The sequence below is a fragment of the Scyliorhinus torazame genome, chromosome 28 (genome assembly GCF_047496885.1).
Source record: "Scyliorhinus torazame isolate Kashiwa2021f chromosome 28, sScyTor2.1, whole genome shotgun sequence".
NCBI lineage: Eukaryota > Metazoa > Chordata > Chondrichthyes > Carcharhiniformes > Scyliorhinidae > Scyliorhinus > Scyliorhinus torazame.
In genome coordinates, this window is record NC_092734.1 from 37,608,701 (window position 1) to 37,629,171 (window position 20,471).

At 49.8% G+C, this 20,471-nt stretch overlaps 1 protein-coding gene across 1 annotated transcript in view; it reads right to left on the minus strand.

Annotated features, from left to right (window-relative positions):
• LOC140403686 (sorbin and SH3 domain-containing protein 1-like) overlaps positions 1–20,471 on the minus strand; it is a 186,776-nt gene that overhangs the window by 152,316 nt on the left and 13,989 nt on the right. The window contains 4 exon segments of the mRNA XM_072491857.1: positions 3,826–3,945; positions 5,332–5,427; positions 11,477–11,545; positions 17,179–17,234. Of these exon segments, the coding sequence (XP_072347958.1) occupies positions 3,826–3,945; positions 5,332–5,427; positions 11,477–11,545; positions 17,179–17,234 (341 nt within the window).

Consider the following 20,471-nt stretch of genomic DNA (forward strand, 5'->3'; position numbering starts at 1 on the left):
AGGGGAGTTTAAACTAATTTGTCAGGGGGATGGGAAAACGAGCTGTAGTCCAGAAGCCAGTGTTGAGAGTAGTGAGGTACTGAGGAGGGTATCAAGGTCGCAGGAGTGTACCGGCAGACAGAAAGGTGGGTTGAAGTGTGTCTACTTCAATGCAAGGAGCATCCGGAATAAGGTAGGTGAACTTGGAGCGTGGATTGGTACTTGGGACTATGATGTTGTGGCCATTACGGAGACATGGTTAGAACAAGGACAGGAATGGTTGTTGGAAGTTCCGGGGTATAGATGTTTCAGTAAGAGTAGGGAAGGTGGTAAAAGAGGTGGAGGAGTAGCATTGTTAATCAAGGATAGTTTAACGGCTGCAGAAAGGCAGTTTGAAGGGGATCTGCCTACTGAGATAATATGGGCCGAAGTTAGAAATAGGAAAGGAGCGGTCACGTTGTTAGGAGTTTTCTATAGGCCCCCAAATAGTAATAGAGGTGTGGAGGAAGAAATTGCAAAACGGATTATGGATAAGTGTGGAAGTCTCAGGGTAGTTGTCATGGGTGACTTTAACTTTCCAAAATATTGATTGGAACCTCTATAGGTCGAACAGTTCGGATGGGGCAGTTTTTGTACAGTGTGAACAGGAGGGTTTCCTGACACAATATAGGCCGACAAGAGGGGGGGGGCACATTGGATTTGATACTGGGTAATGAACCGGGCCAAGTGTTAGATTTGTTTGTGGGAGAGCACTTTGGAGATAGTGACCACAATTCGGTGTCTTTCACTATTGCAATGGAGAGGGATAGGGCCATGCGGCAGGGCAAGGTTTATAATTGGGGGAGGGGTAATTATGATGCGATTAGGCAAGAATTAGGGAGCATAAGATGGGAACAGAAACTATCAGGGAAAGGCACAAATGAAAAGTGGAGCTTGTTCAAGGAACAAATACTGCGTGTCCTTGATAGGCATGTCCCTGTCAGGCAGGGTGGAAATGGCCGTGTGAGGGAACCATGGTTCACAAAAGAGGTTGAATGTCTTGTCAAGAGGAAAAAGGAAGAGTATGTAAGGATGAGAAAACAAGGTTCAGTAGGGTCGCTTGAGGGTTACAAGGTAGTAAGGAATGAGCTGAAAAAAGGGTTTAGGAGAGCTAGGAGGGGGCATGAGAAGTCCTTGGCGGGTCGGATCAAGGAAAACCCCAAGGCCGTTTACTCTTATGTGAGAAATAAAAGAATGACCAGGGTGAGGGTAGGGCCGGTCAAGGACAGTAGTGGGAATTTGTGCATGGAGTCAGAAGAAATAGGAGGCGTTGAATGCATACTTTTCTTCAGTGTTCACAGAGGAGATGGGCCATGTTTTTGAGGATGAGAGTGTGATTCAGGCGGGTAGGCTGGAGGAAGTAGATGTTCTGAGGAAGAACGTATTAGCAATTTTGAAAAACCCGAGGGTCGACAAATCCCCTGGGCCAGATGGGATATACCCAAGGATTCTTTGGGAGGCAAGGGATGAGATTGCAGATCCTTTGGCTTTGATCTTTGGGCCCTCACTGTCCACGGGGATAGTGCCAGAGGACTGGAGAGTGGCGAATGTTGTTCCTCTGTTCAGGAAAGGGAATAGGAATGACCCTGGTAATTATAGGCCAGTTACTCTTACTTCGGTGGTCGGGAAGATAATGGAAATGGTCCTGAAGGATAGGATTTATGACCATTTGGAAAGATGCAGCTTAATCCTGATCAGGGGGTTGGATAGGGTGGACAGTGAGAGCCTTCTCCCACGGATGGATATGGCTGACACGAGGGGACATAACTTTAAACTGAGGGGTAATAGATATAGGACAGAGGTCAGAGGTAGGTTCTTTACGCAAAGAGTAGTGAGGCCGTGGAATGCCCTACCTACTACAGTAGTGAACTCGCCAACATTGAGGGCATTTAAAAGTTTATTGGATAAACATATGGATGATAATGGCATAGTGTAGGTTAGATGGCTTTTGTTTCGGTGCAACATCGTGGGCCGAAGGGCCTGTACTGCGCTGTATTGTTCTATGTTCTATATGTTCTATAATCCGGGATAGTTAACATGGATTTGTGAAGGGTAGGTCTTGCCTCACAAATTTGATTGAATTCTTTGAGGAGGTAACTAAGTGTGTAGATGAAGGTAGAGCAGTTGATATCGTATACGTGGATTTTACTAAGGCGTTTGATAAGGTTCCTCATGGTCGGCTCATGAAGAAAGTAAGGAGGTGTGGGATAGAGGGAAATTTGGCCAATTGGATAAGTAACTGGCTATCACATAGAAGACAGAGGGTGGTGGTGGATGGAAAATGTTCAGACTGGAGACCAGTTACCAGCGATGTACCACAGGGATCAGTGCTGGGTCCTCTGCTATTTGTGATTTTTATCAATGACTTGGAGGAGGGGGCTGAAGGGTGGGTCAGTAAATTTGCTGATGGCACCAAGATTGGTGGAGTAGTGGATGAGGTGGAGGGCTGTTGTAGGCTGCAAAGAGACATTGATAGGATGCAGAGCTGGGCCGAAAAATGGCAGATGGAGTTTAACCCTGATAAGTGCGAGGTGATTCATTTTGGCAGAAAAAATTTGATTGTGGATTACAGGATCAACGGCAGGGTTCTGAGGAATGTGGAGGAACAGAGAGATCTTGGGGTTCATGTCCACAGATCTCTGATGGTTGCCACTCAAGTGGATAGAGCTGTGAAGAAGGCCTATAGTGTGTTAGTGTTTATTAACAGGGGGATTGAGTTTAAGAGCCGCGGGGTTATGCTGCAACTGTACAGGACCCTGGTGAGACCACATTTGAAGTATTGTGTGCAGTTCTGGTCACCTCACTATAGGAAGGATGTGAGAGAAAAAGAGGAAAAGAGAGAGACGGGGGGAGGGGATGGAAATCAGCCAGGGTCCCTGTTCCTGATCACTGTCCAGTGATCCCTGGGTTAGAGAGAGAGAGGGGAAATCAGCCAGGGTTCCTGCTCCTGATCACTGTCCGATGATCCCTGGGTTAGAGAGAGAGAGGGGAAATCAACCAGGGTTCCTGCTCCTGATCACTGTCCAGTGATCCCTGGGTTAGAGAGAGGGGGAAATCAAAGGGTTCCTGCCCCTGGTGACTGTCCAGTGATCCCTGGGTTAGAGAGAGAGAGAGAGAGAGAGGGGAATTCAGCCAGGGTTCCTGTTCCTGATCACTGTCCAGTGATCCCTGGGTTAGAGAGAGAGGGGAAATCAGCCAGGGTTCCTGCTCCTGATCACTGTCCAGTGATCCCTGGGTTAGAGAGAGAGGGGAAATCAGCCAGGGTTCCTGCTCCTGATCACTGTCCAGTGATCCCTGGGTTACAGGAGAGAGAGGGGGGAAAATCAGCCAGGGTTCCTGCTCCTGATCACTGTCCAGTGATCCCTGGGTTAGAGAGAGAGGGGAAATCAGCCAGGGTTCCTGCCCCTGATCACTGTCCAGTGATCCCTGGGTTAGAGGGAGAGGGGAATCAAAGGGTTCCTACCCCTGGTGACTGTCCAGTGATCCCTGGGTTAGAGGGAGAGAGAGAGAGAGAGAGGGGGGGGGGAAATCAGCCAGGTTCCTGCTCCTGATCACTGTCCAGTGATCCCTGGGTTAGAGGGAGAGGGGAATCAAAGGGTTCCTACCCCTGGTGACTGTCCAGTGAGCTCTATGGGTGCCATGCATGCCATGACGAATAGCTCTCATCACGAATGAGGTGCCCACCTAAGATGAGTTAAGAGAGGCCAGGATTCGAACCTGTGAGCTGTCTGAACCTTCACAGAGCAACTTAACCAGAGGGGTGGGGCGGGGAACCCCATGTATGTATAAACAAAACTAAATCCTTACTGGTTGATTGTTGGGGCTCCTGATTTGGAGGTGTGTCAATGTCCTGAGCTTCCACATTCCCCGAGGTTATCCGCATGGTCACTGACCCCTTTCCCACGCTGATTTTGGATGGATCTGTTTCTGGAAGATTAGACAGTATATGGGTTAGAAGCAGTTCACAATCAGCTCCATTCGGAAACATCGATATTTACGTCCTTGGACGGCAGTCCTCCCCCGGACATTCGGCCGGAAACAGCACGTTGTGAAGGGCAAATCGAGAATTTAGCTCCGGGACCCACTTGAGGCACATGTTCTGACGCTTAACAAGATGTGGAGCTGCCAGCCCATCGCCGACTGGACTGGAACCGGTTTTAAACCCAGGCCACGTGAAGCATCGGCAAAGTCCCCAATCTTGGTGTTGGCTCCGAGGATGATGGATTGGAAACCAGGCCCTGCTGCCAATAATTAATGGCCACCCACACCCCACTAATAACACAACTAACCAACATTTAAACGGGGTGACAGGCTGATGGAGGCAGATATTTGATTTTACTCGAGATTCTTTAGACTTTTCCAATGCGATTGAGAGGTAGCAAGGAACAGATCTGGTGAGATCATCAAAAATGGGTAAATAAACAAGCAGAAACACAAACAGAATACTGACCACATTGCAAACTTCAAATGTTAAATATCTGCATCGTTAGTAAATGTGTCAAATAGCCATGAATAGAATGAAAACTAGTGCTCAGTCACATGGGCGGAAGCTCACCTGTACTTTTATTAATGGATGTGTCCATTGTTCAACCGAGTGCATTCAGAACATATCAAGTGTGGCTCAGCCTTGTAGCTCAATCCTTCACCGTTCTTCCTCCCACAATAACCCCCCCAAGGAGCTGTGTTCAGCTTCTTCAGGGAGCGTCTCCCATGAAGAGTTGAACCCAATGAGTGCGGGTAGACTTTGTGAAGATGCGAGGCACCAGGGTCAAGGACAAACATCGGCTTTCCAGCAGATAGAGGATTAGGAGCAGGAACCTCGGCCGATTGTCCCTCTCCCCCTCCCCCTTCCCAACGCCAAACAGGACTGGGATCAAAGACAGAACACCAACGCCCCGCAGCCAGTTGGGCTAAATCAGCACAGACTACAGAAGGACCCTGGCATCTCCCCAGCACAGGTGAGCAATGGACGCTTAACTCTCTGCCTATCAAGACTGCAAAGCTCGACTCTATGGTTTGAATAACTCGGAATCGGTTGGACATGCACACATCACATTAAAACCCTGATCCGTGTTACCAGGCAAGATCAGGAGACCAAAAGCCAGGTTTTCAAACTACACCGAGATCGGAAAGGAAGCCAGGAAAGCAGATGGCCTCAAGAGCTAAAATTCTGCGACTTTCCGCAGAACGCGGAGACACAGTAAAGGAATGGAAAAGCACCCAGTTGCAAATGACGGAGGTGAAAAGCGGCCTCGTGAAGGGTAGGATGATTTCTGATGTCCGAGCGAGAGGCAGGCCCGCCAGTTAATGTACCTGTAGCCAGCAGCGTGTCGGGATAGATTTTCACTCGTTTCACTGGGTGAATTTTCACCGCGGAGACAGCCCGGGTGGGGAGCTGGGCTGCCGTTACTGCAAACACAAAAATGAACACTGCTCGTCCACCAGGTCACCAAAAACCGACACCACCACCCACCCATTCCCATCTCACCCAGATTCTGACTCAAGGAACATCAGAGTGGGCAAGCAGAGATATACAGAAACACAACACGGAGGCAGATGGGGGGGAAAAAACACAAATGAGAAGGTTCACGAGACATTTCAATCAAATCACAGGAGCGAAGGGAGAGTCTTCATCCGCCATCGTACCAGAAGCAGTCTAGATACATGGAGTGTGTGTCCCGGGCAAGGCAATGGATCATTGCCCCTCTTGAGCAAGAGTCCACATCCTTGCAGGAGATGGAGTAGAGAATCCCATGCCAACTTTCCATAGAGCAATTTAGTCTGTCCCACTCCCCCTCCGCTAATCCCCACACCCCATAGAACTACAGGTCATGAAAACTACAGTCAGAAAACAGCTGATGTGAAATCCTGATTCACACACATGTGGCCGACTCCAGGCTCAAACAGGAGGAGGACATTCAACCCTTCGGGCCTGCTCCGCCATTGGCTGATCATCAAGTTCAATACCCTGATCCTGCCCCCCCCCCCTCCCCTATATCCCTTGATCCCTTTAGCCCCAAGAGTTGTATCTAATGCTTTCTTGAAATTACACAACATTTTGGCCTCAACTACTTTCCGTGGGAGCGAATTCCACAGATTTACCACTCTCTGGGTGAAGAAATTTCTCCTCCCCTCAGTCCGAAAAGGTTGTCTTGGACTTTCACCTTGTCGGATACAGAGTCCGTTTTTCTCAAATGATTCCTGGGACCCAACTGGAGCCACCTCCGAAATTGCATACGCAGACTGTGTCACCATTCTTTAGGGTCTTATGATTTCTTTTTTTGATTTTCCTGTTGGGACTCCACTCTCCCCGGCAAATTCGGGAATAGCGAGCTTAACCTGGTGCAAAGCCGTCGTCCCAGGAATAGTTCCCCCGGGGAGACGCCTGTCGCGGTATGGCGAATGGTTCAATAATCAAATAAGAATCATGCCAACCTAGTTCCTATGGAAGCAGCAAGCTGTTTCTCCACTCCTTTCTGCCAAACCTTTGGATGATGGATGGTATGGTGCTGTCCTAATGTGCTTGATGCCATTTAATTTCATGAAGGCCTGGAACTCGCTACCCGTGAAGGCCGTGCCATTGTCCGAGACTTTCAGGATGTCGTGTACACAAGAACTCTGTCAGAATTTGTCAATCGTGGCACGGGAGATTGTAGCGGCCGTGAGATTTACCTCCATCCACTTGGAATGCGCGTCCACCAAGATCAGCAACTCAGAACCCAAGAAAGGCCCTGCGATGTCTATACCTGCCTGGCCACTCCCATGAAGTCCCAGTGATGTCTACACCTGCCTGGCCACTCCCATGAAGTCCCAGTGATGTCTACACCTGCCTGGCCACTCCCATGAAGTCCCAGTGATGTCTACACCTGCCTGGCCACTCCCATGAAGTCCCAGTGATGTCTACACCTGCCTGGCCACTCCCATGAAGTCCCAGTGATGTCTACACCTGCCTGTCCACTCCCATGAAGTCCCAGTGATGTCTAAACCTGCCTGGTCACTCCCATGAAGTCCCAGCGATGTCTACACCTGCCTGGCCACTCCCACGGGTGTAAGGAGGCCGAATGGGGGAGTTTCTGGTTTTCCTGGCATAAGTTACACTGTTTTACCAAGTTTGCGATGTCCGTGTCGAACCCTGGCCACCAAACGTACTTCCTGGCGAGCATCTTCATTTTATAAACCCCAGGGTGGTCGTTATGTAACTCCATTAAAATTGGGTGCCACCCTGGGTGGGGCACAAGCACCTGGGCACCCGGGATGCCCTCAAGATGATACCGTCCTCAACACCAAGTTCTTCTCTCTCTCAGTGAGATGTGGCTTTGTGTCATTAGAGTGTTGTCCATGGGTCCTGCCGCTCAGGGTCGTGTGTTTTAATTTTGAGAATGTTGGCTCCGTTTGTGTCCAAGCCTGGATTGGTTTCACCGATCCTGGGAAGGAAGGTCATCGTTATCTCTTCTAACGCAGGCAAAGAAGCCAGGCCTGTGGACAGCGGGAGGGGACTCAAGCCGTCAGAACTGGTTATTTGCGATATTCGGAATATTCAGAAGCTGTCGATGACAAAGCCCAACGTTGGATCCGGAGAGAGGCGATCGGGGAGATTGCCCCCTTTTAAACCAGGCCCAATAAGGTTTGTGGTCTCTCACTATCATAATCTCATAAGGAGCAGAATTAGGCCATTCGGCCCATTGAGTCTCCACCATTCGATCATGGCCGATCCCATCCTGCCTGTTCTCCATACCCCTTCGACCCATTACCAATTAACATCTGTCTAATTCCTCCTTAAATTCGCTCTCTGTCCCAGCATCCACCGCACTCTGGGATTCACAACCCTTTGGGAGAAGTAGTTTCTCCTCATCTCGGTTTTAAACTTACGGCCTCTTATCCTGGCATTATGACCTCTGGTTCTAGACTGCCCCACAAGAGGAAGCTCTGCTCCACGTCTACTTTATCCAAACCCTTTATCATCCTGTATTCCTCAATTTGATCTCCCCTCATACTTCTAAACTTTAGAGAGTATCGGCCTAAACTGCTCAATCTCTCTTCGATGACAAACCCCTCATCTCTGGAATCAATCCAGTGAACCTCCTCTGAACTGCCTCCAATAACACTACATCTTTCCTCAAATAAGGAGACCAATACTGTGCTATCACAAAATACCTATCTTAGACATACTGATTAAATTTTTTTGAACGTCAAACATAGAACATAGAACATTACAGCGCAGTACAGGCCCTTCGGCCCTCGATGTTGCGCCGACCTGTGAAACCACTCTAAAGCCCATCTACACTATTCCCTTATCGTCCATATGTCTATCCAATGACCATTTGAATGCCCTTAGTGTTGGCGAGTCCACTACTGTTGCAGGCAGGGCATTCCACGCCCTTACTACTCTCTGAGTAAAGAACCTACCTCTGACATCTGTCCTATATCTATCTCCCCTCAATTTAAAGTGATGTCCCCTCGTGCTAGACATCACCATCCAAGGAAAAAGGCTCTCACTGTCCACCCTATCCAATCCTCTGAACATGATCTGGTATTAGTCTAGTAAACCTTCTCTGAACGGCTTCTAATGAATTTACATCTTTCCTTCAATCAGGAGACCCCCAAAACTGAACACAACACTCCAGATGTGGTTTCACCAATGCCCAGGACAAATTGAGGCATAACCTTCTGTCTGGAGTTTACTGTTCTCTTCGGAGGTCAAACAATGACTGCCTATAAGAGCCAACAGCTTATTCATTAAAATAATTCGGTCAGCTCAGATCCGGGTTATGTGGCAGTGTCGGTTTGGGTTGACTAACAAGACCCCTGGTTGAAACCCATTTGTTTTGGAGCAGGTAACGGTCAGACCATTAATACCTCATTGGATATTCGGTGTTTGGAGGGGCATTAAGCGCCTTTTTTTAATAGTTAACAAGACTCTGCTGGTTAGAAATTCCTCTGGCATGAGTCATGGCGAGTGAGGGCAAACCCTTGCCCAAGTTTAAAAATGAAAATGATAATTTTATAGAGAAGCCCAGTTGATGTAGATATGTGTTTCTATTTTCCTTCATCTCTCAACTGGGTCACTTCATCCACCCAGGAAGTTGAAAATGACCCAAGGATATGTCAGGGGTCAATGGTCAGACAGGTGGTGCATGGGAGTAAGGGGTCGAACAGCTGGGGGTTATTGTAATTCTCTTGGACATGAGGGAGCAGAGACCCAATTTGCGAACTGATTTGACAAGGGTCGCTTCTGTTTCCAAACAAGATCCTGATGTCCCAGCGATTCCTCACTTCAATCTCCCCTCTGATCCCATTCCATCTTTGTCCTCCCACTCTGTTCCACCCAAGCTTCAGGATCATTATCTCCTGAACATGCTGAAACCCTCTGGTCATCCCTGACTCAAGCAGATTCAATCCTTTGCTGGTCTCCTTCATTGGCCTCTCCTCTGGAGGTCCCCAGCATCACAGGTGCCTATCTTCAGCCAATTCAATTCACTCCATGAGATATCAAGACACAGCTGAAGGCACTGGATAATGCAACGGTGCTGACAATATCCCGGCAATTGTACTGAATATCTGTGCTCCAGAACTTGCCGCACCCCTCGCCAAGCTAATCCAGTACAGTTACAACACTGGCATCTACCCAGCAATGTGGAAAATTGCCCAGGTCTGACCTGTATACAAGAAACAGGAGGTGACACTTAAACTGGACAGGGTAAACTGGACATTGAACAGGGAACAGCAGGAAGAGCTCTGTTAAAGTGCCATTGCCTGGCCCTCATCTGACGATAGGCTTCCTCGCCCTTTGAGGGATAGAGCTGCCTGGCGGTGATTTAACCTGAGGATCGCCACACGTCAGGCCAGGGGCGAGGCTGAGAAGGCGGGGCCTTCATGAATAACCTCAGCCAGTACGGGGATTGAACCTGCGCTGTTGGCCTTGCTCTGCATCACGAACCAGCCGTCCAGACAACTGAGCTAAACTGGCCCCCGCCTGGCCCTCATCTACACTTGGAACAACTGGAACACTGGAACTGGTGCCTTCAGACCGAACTCAAGTCGACGTGCCTTTGCCCCTCATGGAAGTTTCACTTCTGGACGGAAGGATCACCCTGCCACAGTTATGTCATAGAATTTACAGTGCAGAAGGAGGCCATTCGGCCCATCGAGTCTGCACCGGCTCTTGGAAAGAGCACCCCACCCAAGGTCAACACCTCCACCCTATCCCCATAACCCAGTAACCCCATCCCACACTAAGGGCAATTTTGGACACCAAGGGCAATTTATCATGGCCAATCCACCTAACCTGCACATCTTTGGACTGTGGGAGGAAACCGGAACACCCGGAGGAAACCCACGCACACACGGGGAGGATGTGCAGACTCCGCACAGACAGTGACCCAAGCCGGAATCGAACCTGGGACACTGGAGCTGTGAAGCAATTGTGCTATCCACAATGCCACCGTGCTGCCCACCTCTCCTCAGAGACAGAGAAACATAGAAAATAGGAGCAGGAGGAGGCGTTTTGGCCCTTCGAGCCTGCTCCGCCATTCATCACCATCATGGCTGATCATCCAACTCAATAGCCTAATCCTGCTTTCTCCCCATAGCCTTTGATCCCATTCTCCCCAAGTGCTATATCCAGCCGCCTCTTGAAAACATGCAATGTTTTAGCATCAACTACTCCCTGTGGTAATGAATTCCACAGGCTCACCACTCTTTGTGTGAAGAAAGTTCTCCTCATCTCTGTCCTAAATGGTCTTTCCCCATATCCTCCGACTGTGACCCCTGGTTCTGGACCCCCACCATCGGGAACATCCTTCCTGCATCTACCTGTCTAGCCCGGTTAGAAGAAAGCCTCGATTAGACTTCTGATTCTAGACTCAGATAAAACCAGAACTTTTATTTTTATTATGGTATGGTCCTGCATCCTCCTCATTCCCTAATCCCTCTTTTATTGTGGGGGAGCAAAGGGGTGGATGCTGCAAAACTCCTCACCCACGTTTTGTGTGTGTAAAAATAAACCAACCCTTTTATTTGGTCTTATAGATATAGAATTTACAGTGCAGGAGGAGGCCATTCGGCCCATCGAGTCTGCACCGGCTCTTGGAAAGAGCACCCTACCCAAGGTCAACACCTCCACCCTCTCCCCATAACCCAGTAACCCCACCCAACACTAAGGGCAATTTTGGTCATTAAGGAGCAATTTAGCACGGCCAATCCACCTAACCTGCACATCTTTGGACTGTGGGAGGAAACCGGAGCACCCGGAGGAAACCCACGCACACACGGGGAGGATGTGCAGACTCCGCACAGACAGTGACCCAAGCCGGGAATCGAACCTGGGACCCTGGAGCTGTGAAGCAATTGTGCTAACCACTATGATACCGTGCTGCTTCTAGAGGGTGAAGTGTGTCCGGCGCGTCACTGATGGGGAAGTGTTCCCTGTGTAAGGAGGCAGACTGGAAACAGGCAATACCTCGATTGTGCCGCTCCTGGTTTGTTGGAAGCCCATTCACAACCGTCTGCGAGACGCCGACTTCAGCCTCTGAAAGGAAGAGAACGAAACAGCAGTGTTAGATTGACGGGCAGCATCGGGACATTCGTTTCACTCGGATTCCGAATGCAGAGGAATAATGGGGAAAGTCATAGATTATCATAGAATTTACAGCGCAGAAGGAGGCCATTCGGCCCATCGAGTCTGCAGCGGCTCTTGGAAAGAGCACCCGACCCAAGGTCAACACCTCCACCCTATCCCCATAACCCAGTAACCCCACCCAACACTAAGGGCAATTTTGGACACTAAGGGCAATTTATCATGGCCAATCCACCTAACCTGCACATCTTTGGACTGTGGGAGGAAACCGGAGCACCCGGAGGAAACCCACACACACACGGGGAGGATGTACAGACTCCACACAGACAGCGACCCAAGTCGGAATTGAACCTGGGACCCTGGAGCTGTGAAGCAATTGTGCTAACCACAATGCTACCGTGCTGCCCAAGTGGACACTACGGACAGTCAATTATAGTAACAGAGGAGTGGACGGTCACAGGTAAGTCTTTGACCATTTCTGTCATCTTCCCATCATTCAGCTATTTCACCATTTCTTTTTTTGTTTCCCTTCTATCTTACTCGGTGCATTGCAACTTCACAGCTTCACCGCCTGTGACCGCATATTCTTCACTCGCAGCTCCAGGCAGCGAGCTGGCTGGCTGATTGCAACTGCACAGGGCCTTGCTGAGGCCACACCTACAGCAATAAACCAGACAGCACAGAAGGATACCATTCAGCCCATCGAATGAGCACCGACCCTCTGAAGGGCCTCACCCCCCCCCCCCCCCACCCTATCCCTGTAACCCCAGTAACCCACCTAGCCTTTTGGACACGAAGGAGCAATTTAACGTGGCCAATCCACCTGAACTGCACATCTTTGGACTGTGGTAGGAAACCGGAGCACCCGGAGGAAACCCACGCACACACGGGGAGGATGTGCAGACTCCGCACAGACAGTGACCCGAGGCCGGAGTTGAACCCAAGGCCCCTGGCGCTATGAGGCAGCAGTGCCAAACACTGTGCCATTGATCTGCCAACAGTGAGTCTCGGGTGAGTCACACTAGATTCCCATTCTGTCCACTGAGGTAATGGGAAGGAACCGGGGGTGGGGGAGGGGTCCCATACACAGAAGATTCTTATTGCACAGAGGATGACATTCAGCCCATTATGAAGGAGAAAGTGTTGCAGCGCTATTGAGAAAGGGCACGAGAGTGGAATTCACTGGATTGTTCAAAAGGGCTGGCAGAAAATGGGCCGAAGAGCCTCCTTTGACGCCGTCTTTCAAATTGAAACCAAGAGGAATCAAGGGATCTGGCATAATGGCAATGTAACGGAGGTAATAATCTACGGTCTCTTTGAATGGTGAGGCAGGCACAAAGCGGCCTACTCCTGTTCTTGTGGATGTTCGTGTAAGGACAGGAATCAAGGGGGTGAAAGTATCAGCATCCAAATAATGCTCCAATGACCGGACACAGAAAGCTACCCAACAATTACTAACAAATCCGCTGTCATCGTTGTTTGAGTCAATGCCAGTAATGGACACCCAATTAAACCTCCTGCCCCCTCACCTTGAAATAAGGGGAACAGCTGCTCCCTCTCCACCCTGTCCATGCCCCTCATCGTCTTGTACACCTCAGTCAGGTCGCCCCTCAGTCTTCTCCTCTTCATCCTTACGGGATCAGCCTCGCCCGAGTGTGTGGCACGGCCGTGTCTCAAATTGGGTGCGTTAGCACCGACGAGGAGAGAGGTTCCCTCAGAGGGCACTGAACTGCCCGGCTCCACCACAGCACGGAGGTCAGCAATGACCTGTGGGGCTGAAGGGCCATCACGGCGATAGAGCAGCCCCGCCCCCCGCATGGATGCCGTACCCCAATGGCTCAGAACGAGTCACGGCCTTTGACCCTCCCTTCCACTGCCGGCATCTCCCTAGCTGCCACAGAGATGTGCATTGGAGGCTACAGTTAGGGACAGGCATCATGGGAATGGAGGAGGTTGCAAAAATGCAGGAATGTCAGGAATAGAATTAAATCCGACTCAGTGGGGCACCGGAAGCCAATGTGGGCCAGTGAGCAAAAAAATCTTGGGCAAGAGCAACTTAGTACCGGATTGGACATAGGCAATAGAATAATCGGATTGTACAGAGGGCGAGGGTCAGGAAGAGAGGTATGGAGTTGGCGGCAAGAACGGAAGTGGCAACTTCAATCCTCTTGATATTCAAGTCCTCTCCCAGTGTGGTGTCTTACAATGAGGGAGTGTGGATCATAGAATCAACCCTGATGCATTATAGTCCTGTGTCTGAACATAGAACAGCAGCACAGGCAAACGATACAGGCAAGTTAGCACCATCAGTCATTCAATCTGTCTCTTAAACCCCACTTTCAATTACGGGACACGGTTAGTTGTGTGTTTCCCTTGTTCCTCCTGATCTTTGTCACGATAATGTGACTTGGGCATGAGTGAGATCAATCTGCACTTCCACCAGCTGGCCAAACATACACCGAATGGCTTAAAAGGGACTTTTTAAAGCTAAGAGAAAACAATTGCTAAAGATGGCTGTCACAAGTCACTTGACACCAGGCATTGCCAGCGACCAGCTTCGGGAAGGTGCCAATGCGGTCTTACAATTCAAATTTTGCAATTTGAACTGAGAGCAAACTGCTTAAAAATGGAAGGCTACATTACAGGGGGAAGGCGAGAAACAAACTAATAACCGTAAGGACAGTGTGAAGCGAGAGACATTTCCTACAATTCAAAGGCCCATTGAAATTCATCACTGTCTAAGAAGAGACATTAAAATGCAATGTGCTGGATGTTGAAACAATGGCTGTTACAGACAGACCCACCCACAAACCCCTGGAAATACACAATGGGTGAAATATTTCAGGCCAGGGCACAGTGACTACAGAGAGGTAGCAAGAGCGTTTTCAGCCAAGAAACAGGCTGAAAGCTAGGCTCTCACTTTCAGAACAAGTTTATTACCCGGTTCAAAAGCTAACGTTACTACAAATCTACTAGCAAACCGAGATCTTGTATTAATTGCAACATTTACATCTGACTGCATTCACAAAGCTTGCGAACCGAAATTGGCTGCAATGTTTAAAAATCTACACTTCCAGGACAAAAGGAGATTAACTGGATCTTAACTTATTAAATTTGGACCAATTTCCTCTATTTCGGAGTGCACGCGATGTCGCACTTTTATAATTTTTCTCGGATTTAGTGGGAAATAAATTTGCTATATCTTTGACTCAGTAAAACCTGGTTTGATTGGCTCCCCATTACCGTGCGGGCAGCAGCGCCAGGGTCCCAGATTCGATTCTCCGCTGGGATACTGTGTGTGCGGAGTCTGTACGTTCTCCCCATGTCTGCTTGGGATTCTTCCGGGTGCTCCGGTTTCCTCCCACAGTCCAAAGACGTGCAGGTTAGGTGGATTGGCCATGCTAAATTGCCCTTAGTGTCCAAGAAAAAAGTTAGGAGGGGTTATTGGGTTACGGGGATAGGGTGGAAGTGAGGGTTTAAGTGGGTCGGGGCAGACTCGATGGGGCGAATGGCCTCCTTCTGCACGTATGTTCATTAGTCACAGCCACAGTAAAATACATGTGGATTTGACAAAGTAAAAAAAAAAAACAACTTTAAAACTTAGACCAACCACGGAAGCGGAATTGAGGGGAGCCAGTTCACTCATTCTCCAGCTCTTCGCTGGTGACGGGTTTCTTTGCTCGCGCTGGAAGCATACACCCCCTCCCGCCTCCCCTGTGGAATTCCCGACAGTGTGGGGTGGCTTCATTGGGAACTCCCATTGACAGCAGAGAATCCCGCCACCAGCCACGGCGAGCTGCCCCCCCCCTCCCGACACCCTGCCGCCGAGAAACCCAGGGCTGGGGGGCCGGAGAATCCCGCCGCTGGTCGTTATGATGCTCCGTTTACGCCACGTCGGGTGTTAAATCGTCCTTTCCTGAAGAACGTCAGAGTAAAAATGCTCATCTCCCCAGCTGAGCGACACGAAAACTGGGAGTACAGGTGGGCTGCCCATTAAAGGAACCTGCCCAGCCTTCATTCCGGTTTTGTCAGCACCAATGATATCTGGGGTTAAATCCAGGCCCAAATCGAGTAAATTTATCCCACTGAGTGTGCAATTCCCAGGCTAAGGGAGAGTGGAGGATGGGATACCGACTCCTTGAAGCCGAAATAGAGAGAGGGGAAAAAAAGATTTGCTGGTTTTATTGTAAAGGAATCAACACTTTCAATGTGATCAGAAAAGGAGGCGGAATGGAAGATATTCGGCACACTGTGGCCCTCCATTGGCGATCCGAGCGCGAGGGTGGGAGGGAGGGGAGGGTTAGGGTGGAGGTGCTGAGGTTCTCTGGGAGAGAAGGATGTTCACGGAGGCTCTGTCGTCCGCCAGCCCCCTAACTGAAGGCCAACGTGGATGAACATCAGGCTCATTGTGACGTAGTTCGTGGAATTTAGCGGCCAAATCATTGGCCAATCAATGGACACTCGAGATGGTGGGGTGGGGGGGTGGGGGTGGTGTCATTGAGAGACCTTCATGATAAACCAGCTGAAAAGGTCAAAAGAAAAAGACAAAAAATTCTTGAGCCTCTGAACCTGGGTCAAAGTTGAGGGATGTCACCCCTGTTTGCGCTGAAATGTGCCAGTCTGTTTCTGATGTTGAGGTACGACTGCTTTATGTCGCACCCGTCATCCCTGATTATGTCGAGGAATTGACGGGATCGAAGTGCAGGTTAAGGCGATGAAAAATGGATGTGACGTTGGAGAAGGTGCACGCCAGTGCCTGAGGACACTGCGCGCATCTATGGTGCACCATCCCATAAGGGGTGGCTTCCCTGGTCTGTGCCAAGTGCAGCACGGTAGCCTTGTGGATAGCACAATTGCTTCACAGTTCCAGGGTCCCAGGTTCGATTCTGGCTTGGGTCACTGTCTGTGCGGAGTCTGCACCTTCTCCCCGTGTGTGCGTGGGTTTCCTCCGGGTGCTCCGGTTTCCTCCCACAGTCCAAAGATGTGCAGGTTAGGTGGATTGGCCATGATAAATTGCCCTTAGTGTCCAAGATTGCCCTTGGTGTTGGGTGGGGTTACTGGGTTATGGGGATGGGTGGCGGTGTTGACCTTGGGTGGGGTGCTCTTTCCACGAGCCGGTGCAGACGCGATGGGCCGAGTGGCCTCCTTCTGCACTGTAAATTCTATGAACTAAGTTGAGAACCACTTCAACAGGTCATTACTTGGATTGGTCACAGCTTTCCTGGACCGGGAAGGTGGAGAGCCGTTGGTATGATCACTATTCCCATGACTGCCGTTGCCAAGTGTATCCGAGTGGATGGTGGATAAAGAGATCGGGATTGGCGGTGACGCATTTCCACATTTCAATAGTCTTTAGCAGTCAGGATGAAATTATATCAACACGTTTTGGCTTGCTAACACACACAAAGTTCGCCAAAAACAATCATGAACATATTTCTGATGATGGGCGATTGACCCGAAATGTCAACTTTCCTTCAATCTCCACAGGAGCTGCCAGACCTGCTGAATACTCAGAAGGTGACGTCTCCGATTTAAGAGAGGATTAAGGCAGTAATTCCCACCCACAAATAGAGCTGTGCGCTTACCTGAACTCATGGTGATATTTGAGCTTGCCTTGTGCACTTCCAGACTATCGCTGTCTCTGGAACATAAAAATAAAAAGCAATCATTAGTAATCACCCAATGCAGTGACCTCCAGCACCCAATGCAGTGACCTCCAGCACCCAATGCAGTGACCTCCAGCACCCAATGCAGTGACCTCCAGCACCCAATGCAGTGACCTCCAGCACCCAATGCAGTGACCTCCAGCAGTCAAATCCTCAAAGAGGTCGCTCAGAGGTACCGCCTGCCGCTCCGCAGGGTTCAATCTTGGTGGGCAGCCCCCGCCCCCACCCCCAAAAAAAAAAATCAAAGTTCTATTTGTGCACTCACATGCTCAAGGTCTACCTGTTTGACAGCCAATGGAGTCCGAGGTCCAGAACAAATCTGTATTCACCAAGGTCTCATCAATGAGTTAAATGACCATCGGGTTTACTAATGCTGCCCAAGACACTGGGAAAAGTCCCTCCCCTCCCTTCCTATCTCATCGAGTTTTGTAAATCTATAAAAACGAGCAGACATATATTACCTCCCACTTCCTAACTACACACAGAAGTCGGACTAAAGAATGGGTTTTTGGCTCACAGGTGGGACATGATGTGGAGATGCCGGCGTTGGACTGGGGTGAGCACAGTACGAAGTCTTACAACACCAGGTTAAAGTCCAACAGGTTTGTTTGGAATCACTAGCTTTCGGAGCGCTGCTCCTTCCTCAGGTGAGTGAAGACTTCATCCACCTGATGAAGGAGCTGTGCTCCGAAAGCTAGTGATTCCAAACAAACCTGTTGGACTTAAACCGGAAGTTGGACTTGAACCCATGACCTTGGACTCATGAGTGAGAGCGCGACCCGTTGATGCATCACGGGAGGCTCACAGTCATATCAGGAGGGCGTCACCAAAAGGAAGAGGGTGGATTCGCCGGTCCGCCGAATCCAGCCCAGAATCTCTAGAGTGCAGAAGGCCATTCAGCCCATCGAGTATCTACTGGCTCTCTGAAAGAGCATTCAACCCAATCCTGCTCCGCTGAATCCCCCGAAACCTTGCACGTTCTCTCTTTTCAGACACCAATCCGATTCCCTTTTGAACACCTCGTTCGAACTGGCCTCCACCACCCTCTCAGGAAGTTGATTCCAGGCTCCAACCATCCTCTGGGTCAATAAATATATTCCTTACATCGCTTCTCCTTTTGCCCATCATTTTGAATCTGTACCCTCTAGTTCCAGATGCCCTCCTGAGTGGGGACAGTTTGTCACTCTTCATTCTGTCCAAACCCCTCAGGATACCCCTCGAATATCTCTACCAAGTCTCATCGCAGAATTATTTTCTCCAGAGAATCAAATCCCAACCTCTCCTCATAATTACAGCTCCTTACCCGTCAAAATCGGGGAACAGAGGATAGAGGTTCTTTATCTTAGAACCCCTGCAGTACAGAATGAGGCCATTCGACCCATCGAATCTGCACTGAACCTCTGAACGAGCACTCCATCCTTGCCCCACTCCCCCGCCCTATCCTCCTAACCCACACATTTTTGGACTGCGGGAGGAAACCGGAGCACCCGTAGGAAACCCACGCAGACAGGGGGAAAACGTGCAGACTCCGCACAGACAGTGACCCAAGGCCAGAATCAAACCCAGGTCCCTGGCACGTTGTGAGGCAGCAGTGCTGACCCCTGTGCCACCCTTATATACAGAGGGTTTGGGTATGGATTCCTAACCCAAAATCAGCGATGTGAGCAGAAAGCACAGCAGCTTTTAAAAGAGACGCTTCTGAGTACTTGGAGGAGTTGGGGAAAGGCCAGGTGGATGGTGGAGAAAGGGGAAGAGAGCTCCGTCCAAGAATTGGCACAATATGGCGCGTTGATCAAATTCCCCACCGTGCTGTAAAATGCTGCGATCCTAGAAACTATTTGGGTTGTGCTATTTTTGTATCTTCTTCCAGCAGATGGGACACTCAATAAAAATTCAGCTTCTGCTTTTAAAAAGTGATATTTGACTGAACTGCCAGGGATCCTGTAGCTCCTGCAGAACACTTTATCCCAGCGCTGGAGTACGTCAACAGGTGTCCCTTCATTCCGTCTCTCTCCCGCACACAGTGCTGAGCACTCAGAACAGTCCCTCAGCCGCTACTCTGGGAGGTCAGGTGTCACTTGGGGGAATATTTTCAAACCAATCAACAAATCGAATTGGCTCCAGTGTGTCTCCAGGTTGACGCATCTTGGGCTGCAGCTGCAAGGCTCGATTAGGCGGAGAGTTGGCCATCCGCACAGGCCACAGCAAATAACGTCGCGGGGCCGTGAAGCGGAAGGGAAACGCTGTCAAACATTCCAGCAACAGCATGGGAACAGGAGGAGGCCATTCAGCCCCTCTTGCAGCTGATCTGCGTCTGAACCCCATTTGGCTGCTATTGATCCGCATTCCTTGCCACCTGTACTCGAGTTATTTCAATCTTACTGTTCAGTTAAACCCAGCAGCCTCAATAGCTTTTCTAGGGAGAGAAAGCTCCAGATTTCCAGTGCGTTCCATGTAAAGAAGTGCTTCCGGAATAGTCTAAGTTCAGGGCAATGTCCTCCCTTGTTCTCATCATTAATGTGGAGATGCCGGCGTTGGACTGGGGTGAGCACAGTACGAAGTCTTACAACACCAGGTTAAAGTCCAACAGGTTTGTTTCGATGTCACTAGCTTTCGGAGCGCTGCTCCTTCCTCAGGTGAATGAAGAGGTCTGTTCCAGAAACATATATATAGACAGATTCAAAGATGCCAAACAATGCTTGGAATGCGAGCATTAGCAGGTGATTAAATCTTTACAGATCCAGAGATGGGGTAACCCCAGGTTAAAGAGGTGTGAATTGTACCAAGCCAGGACAGTTGGTAGGATTTCGCAGGCCAGATGGTGGGGGATGAATGTAATGTGACATGAATCCCAGGTCCCGGTTGAGGCCGCACTCATGGGTGCGGAACTTGGCTATAAGTTTCTGCTCGGCGATTCTGCGTTGTCGCGCGTCCTGAAGGCCGCCTTGGAGAACGCTTACCCGGAGATCAGAGGCTGAATGCCCTTGACTGCTGAAGTGTTCCCCGACTGGAAGGGAACATTCCTGCCTGGTGATTGCTGTGCGATGTCCGTTCATTCGTTGTCGCAGCGTCTGCATGGTCTCGCCAATGTACCACGCTTCGGGACATCCTTTCCTGCAGCGTATGAGGTAGACAACATTGGCCGAGTCGCACGATCTCTGGATCTGTAAAGATTTAATCACCTGCTAATGCTCCCATTCCAAGCATTGTTT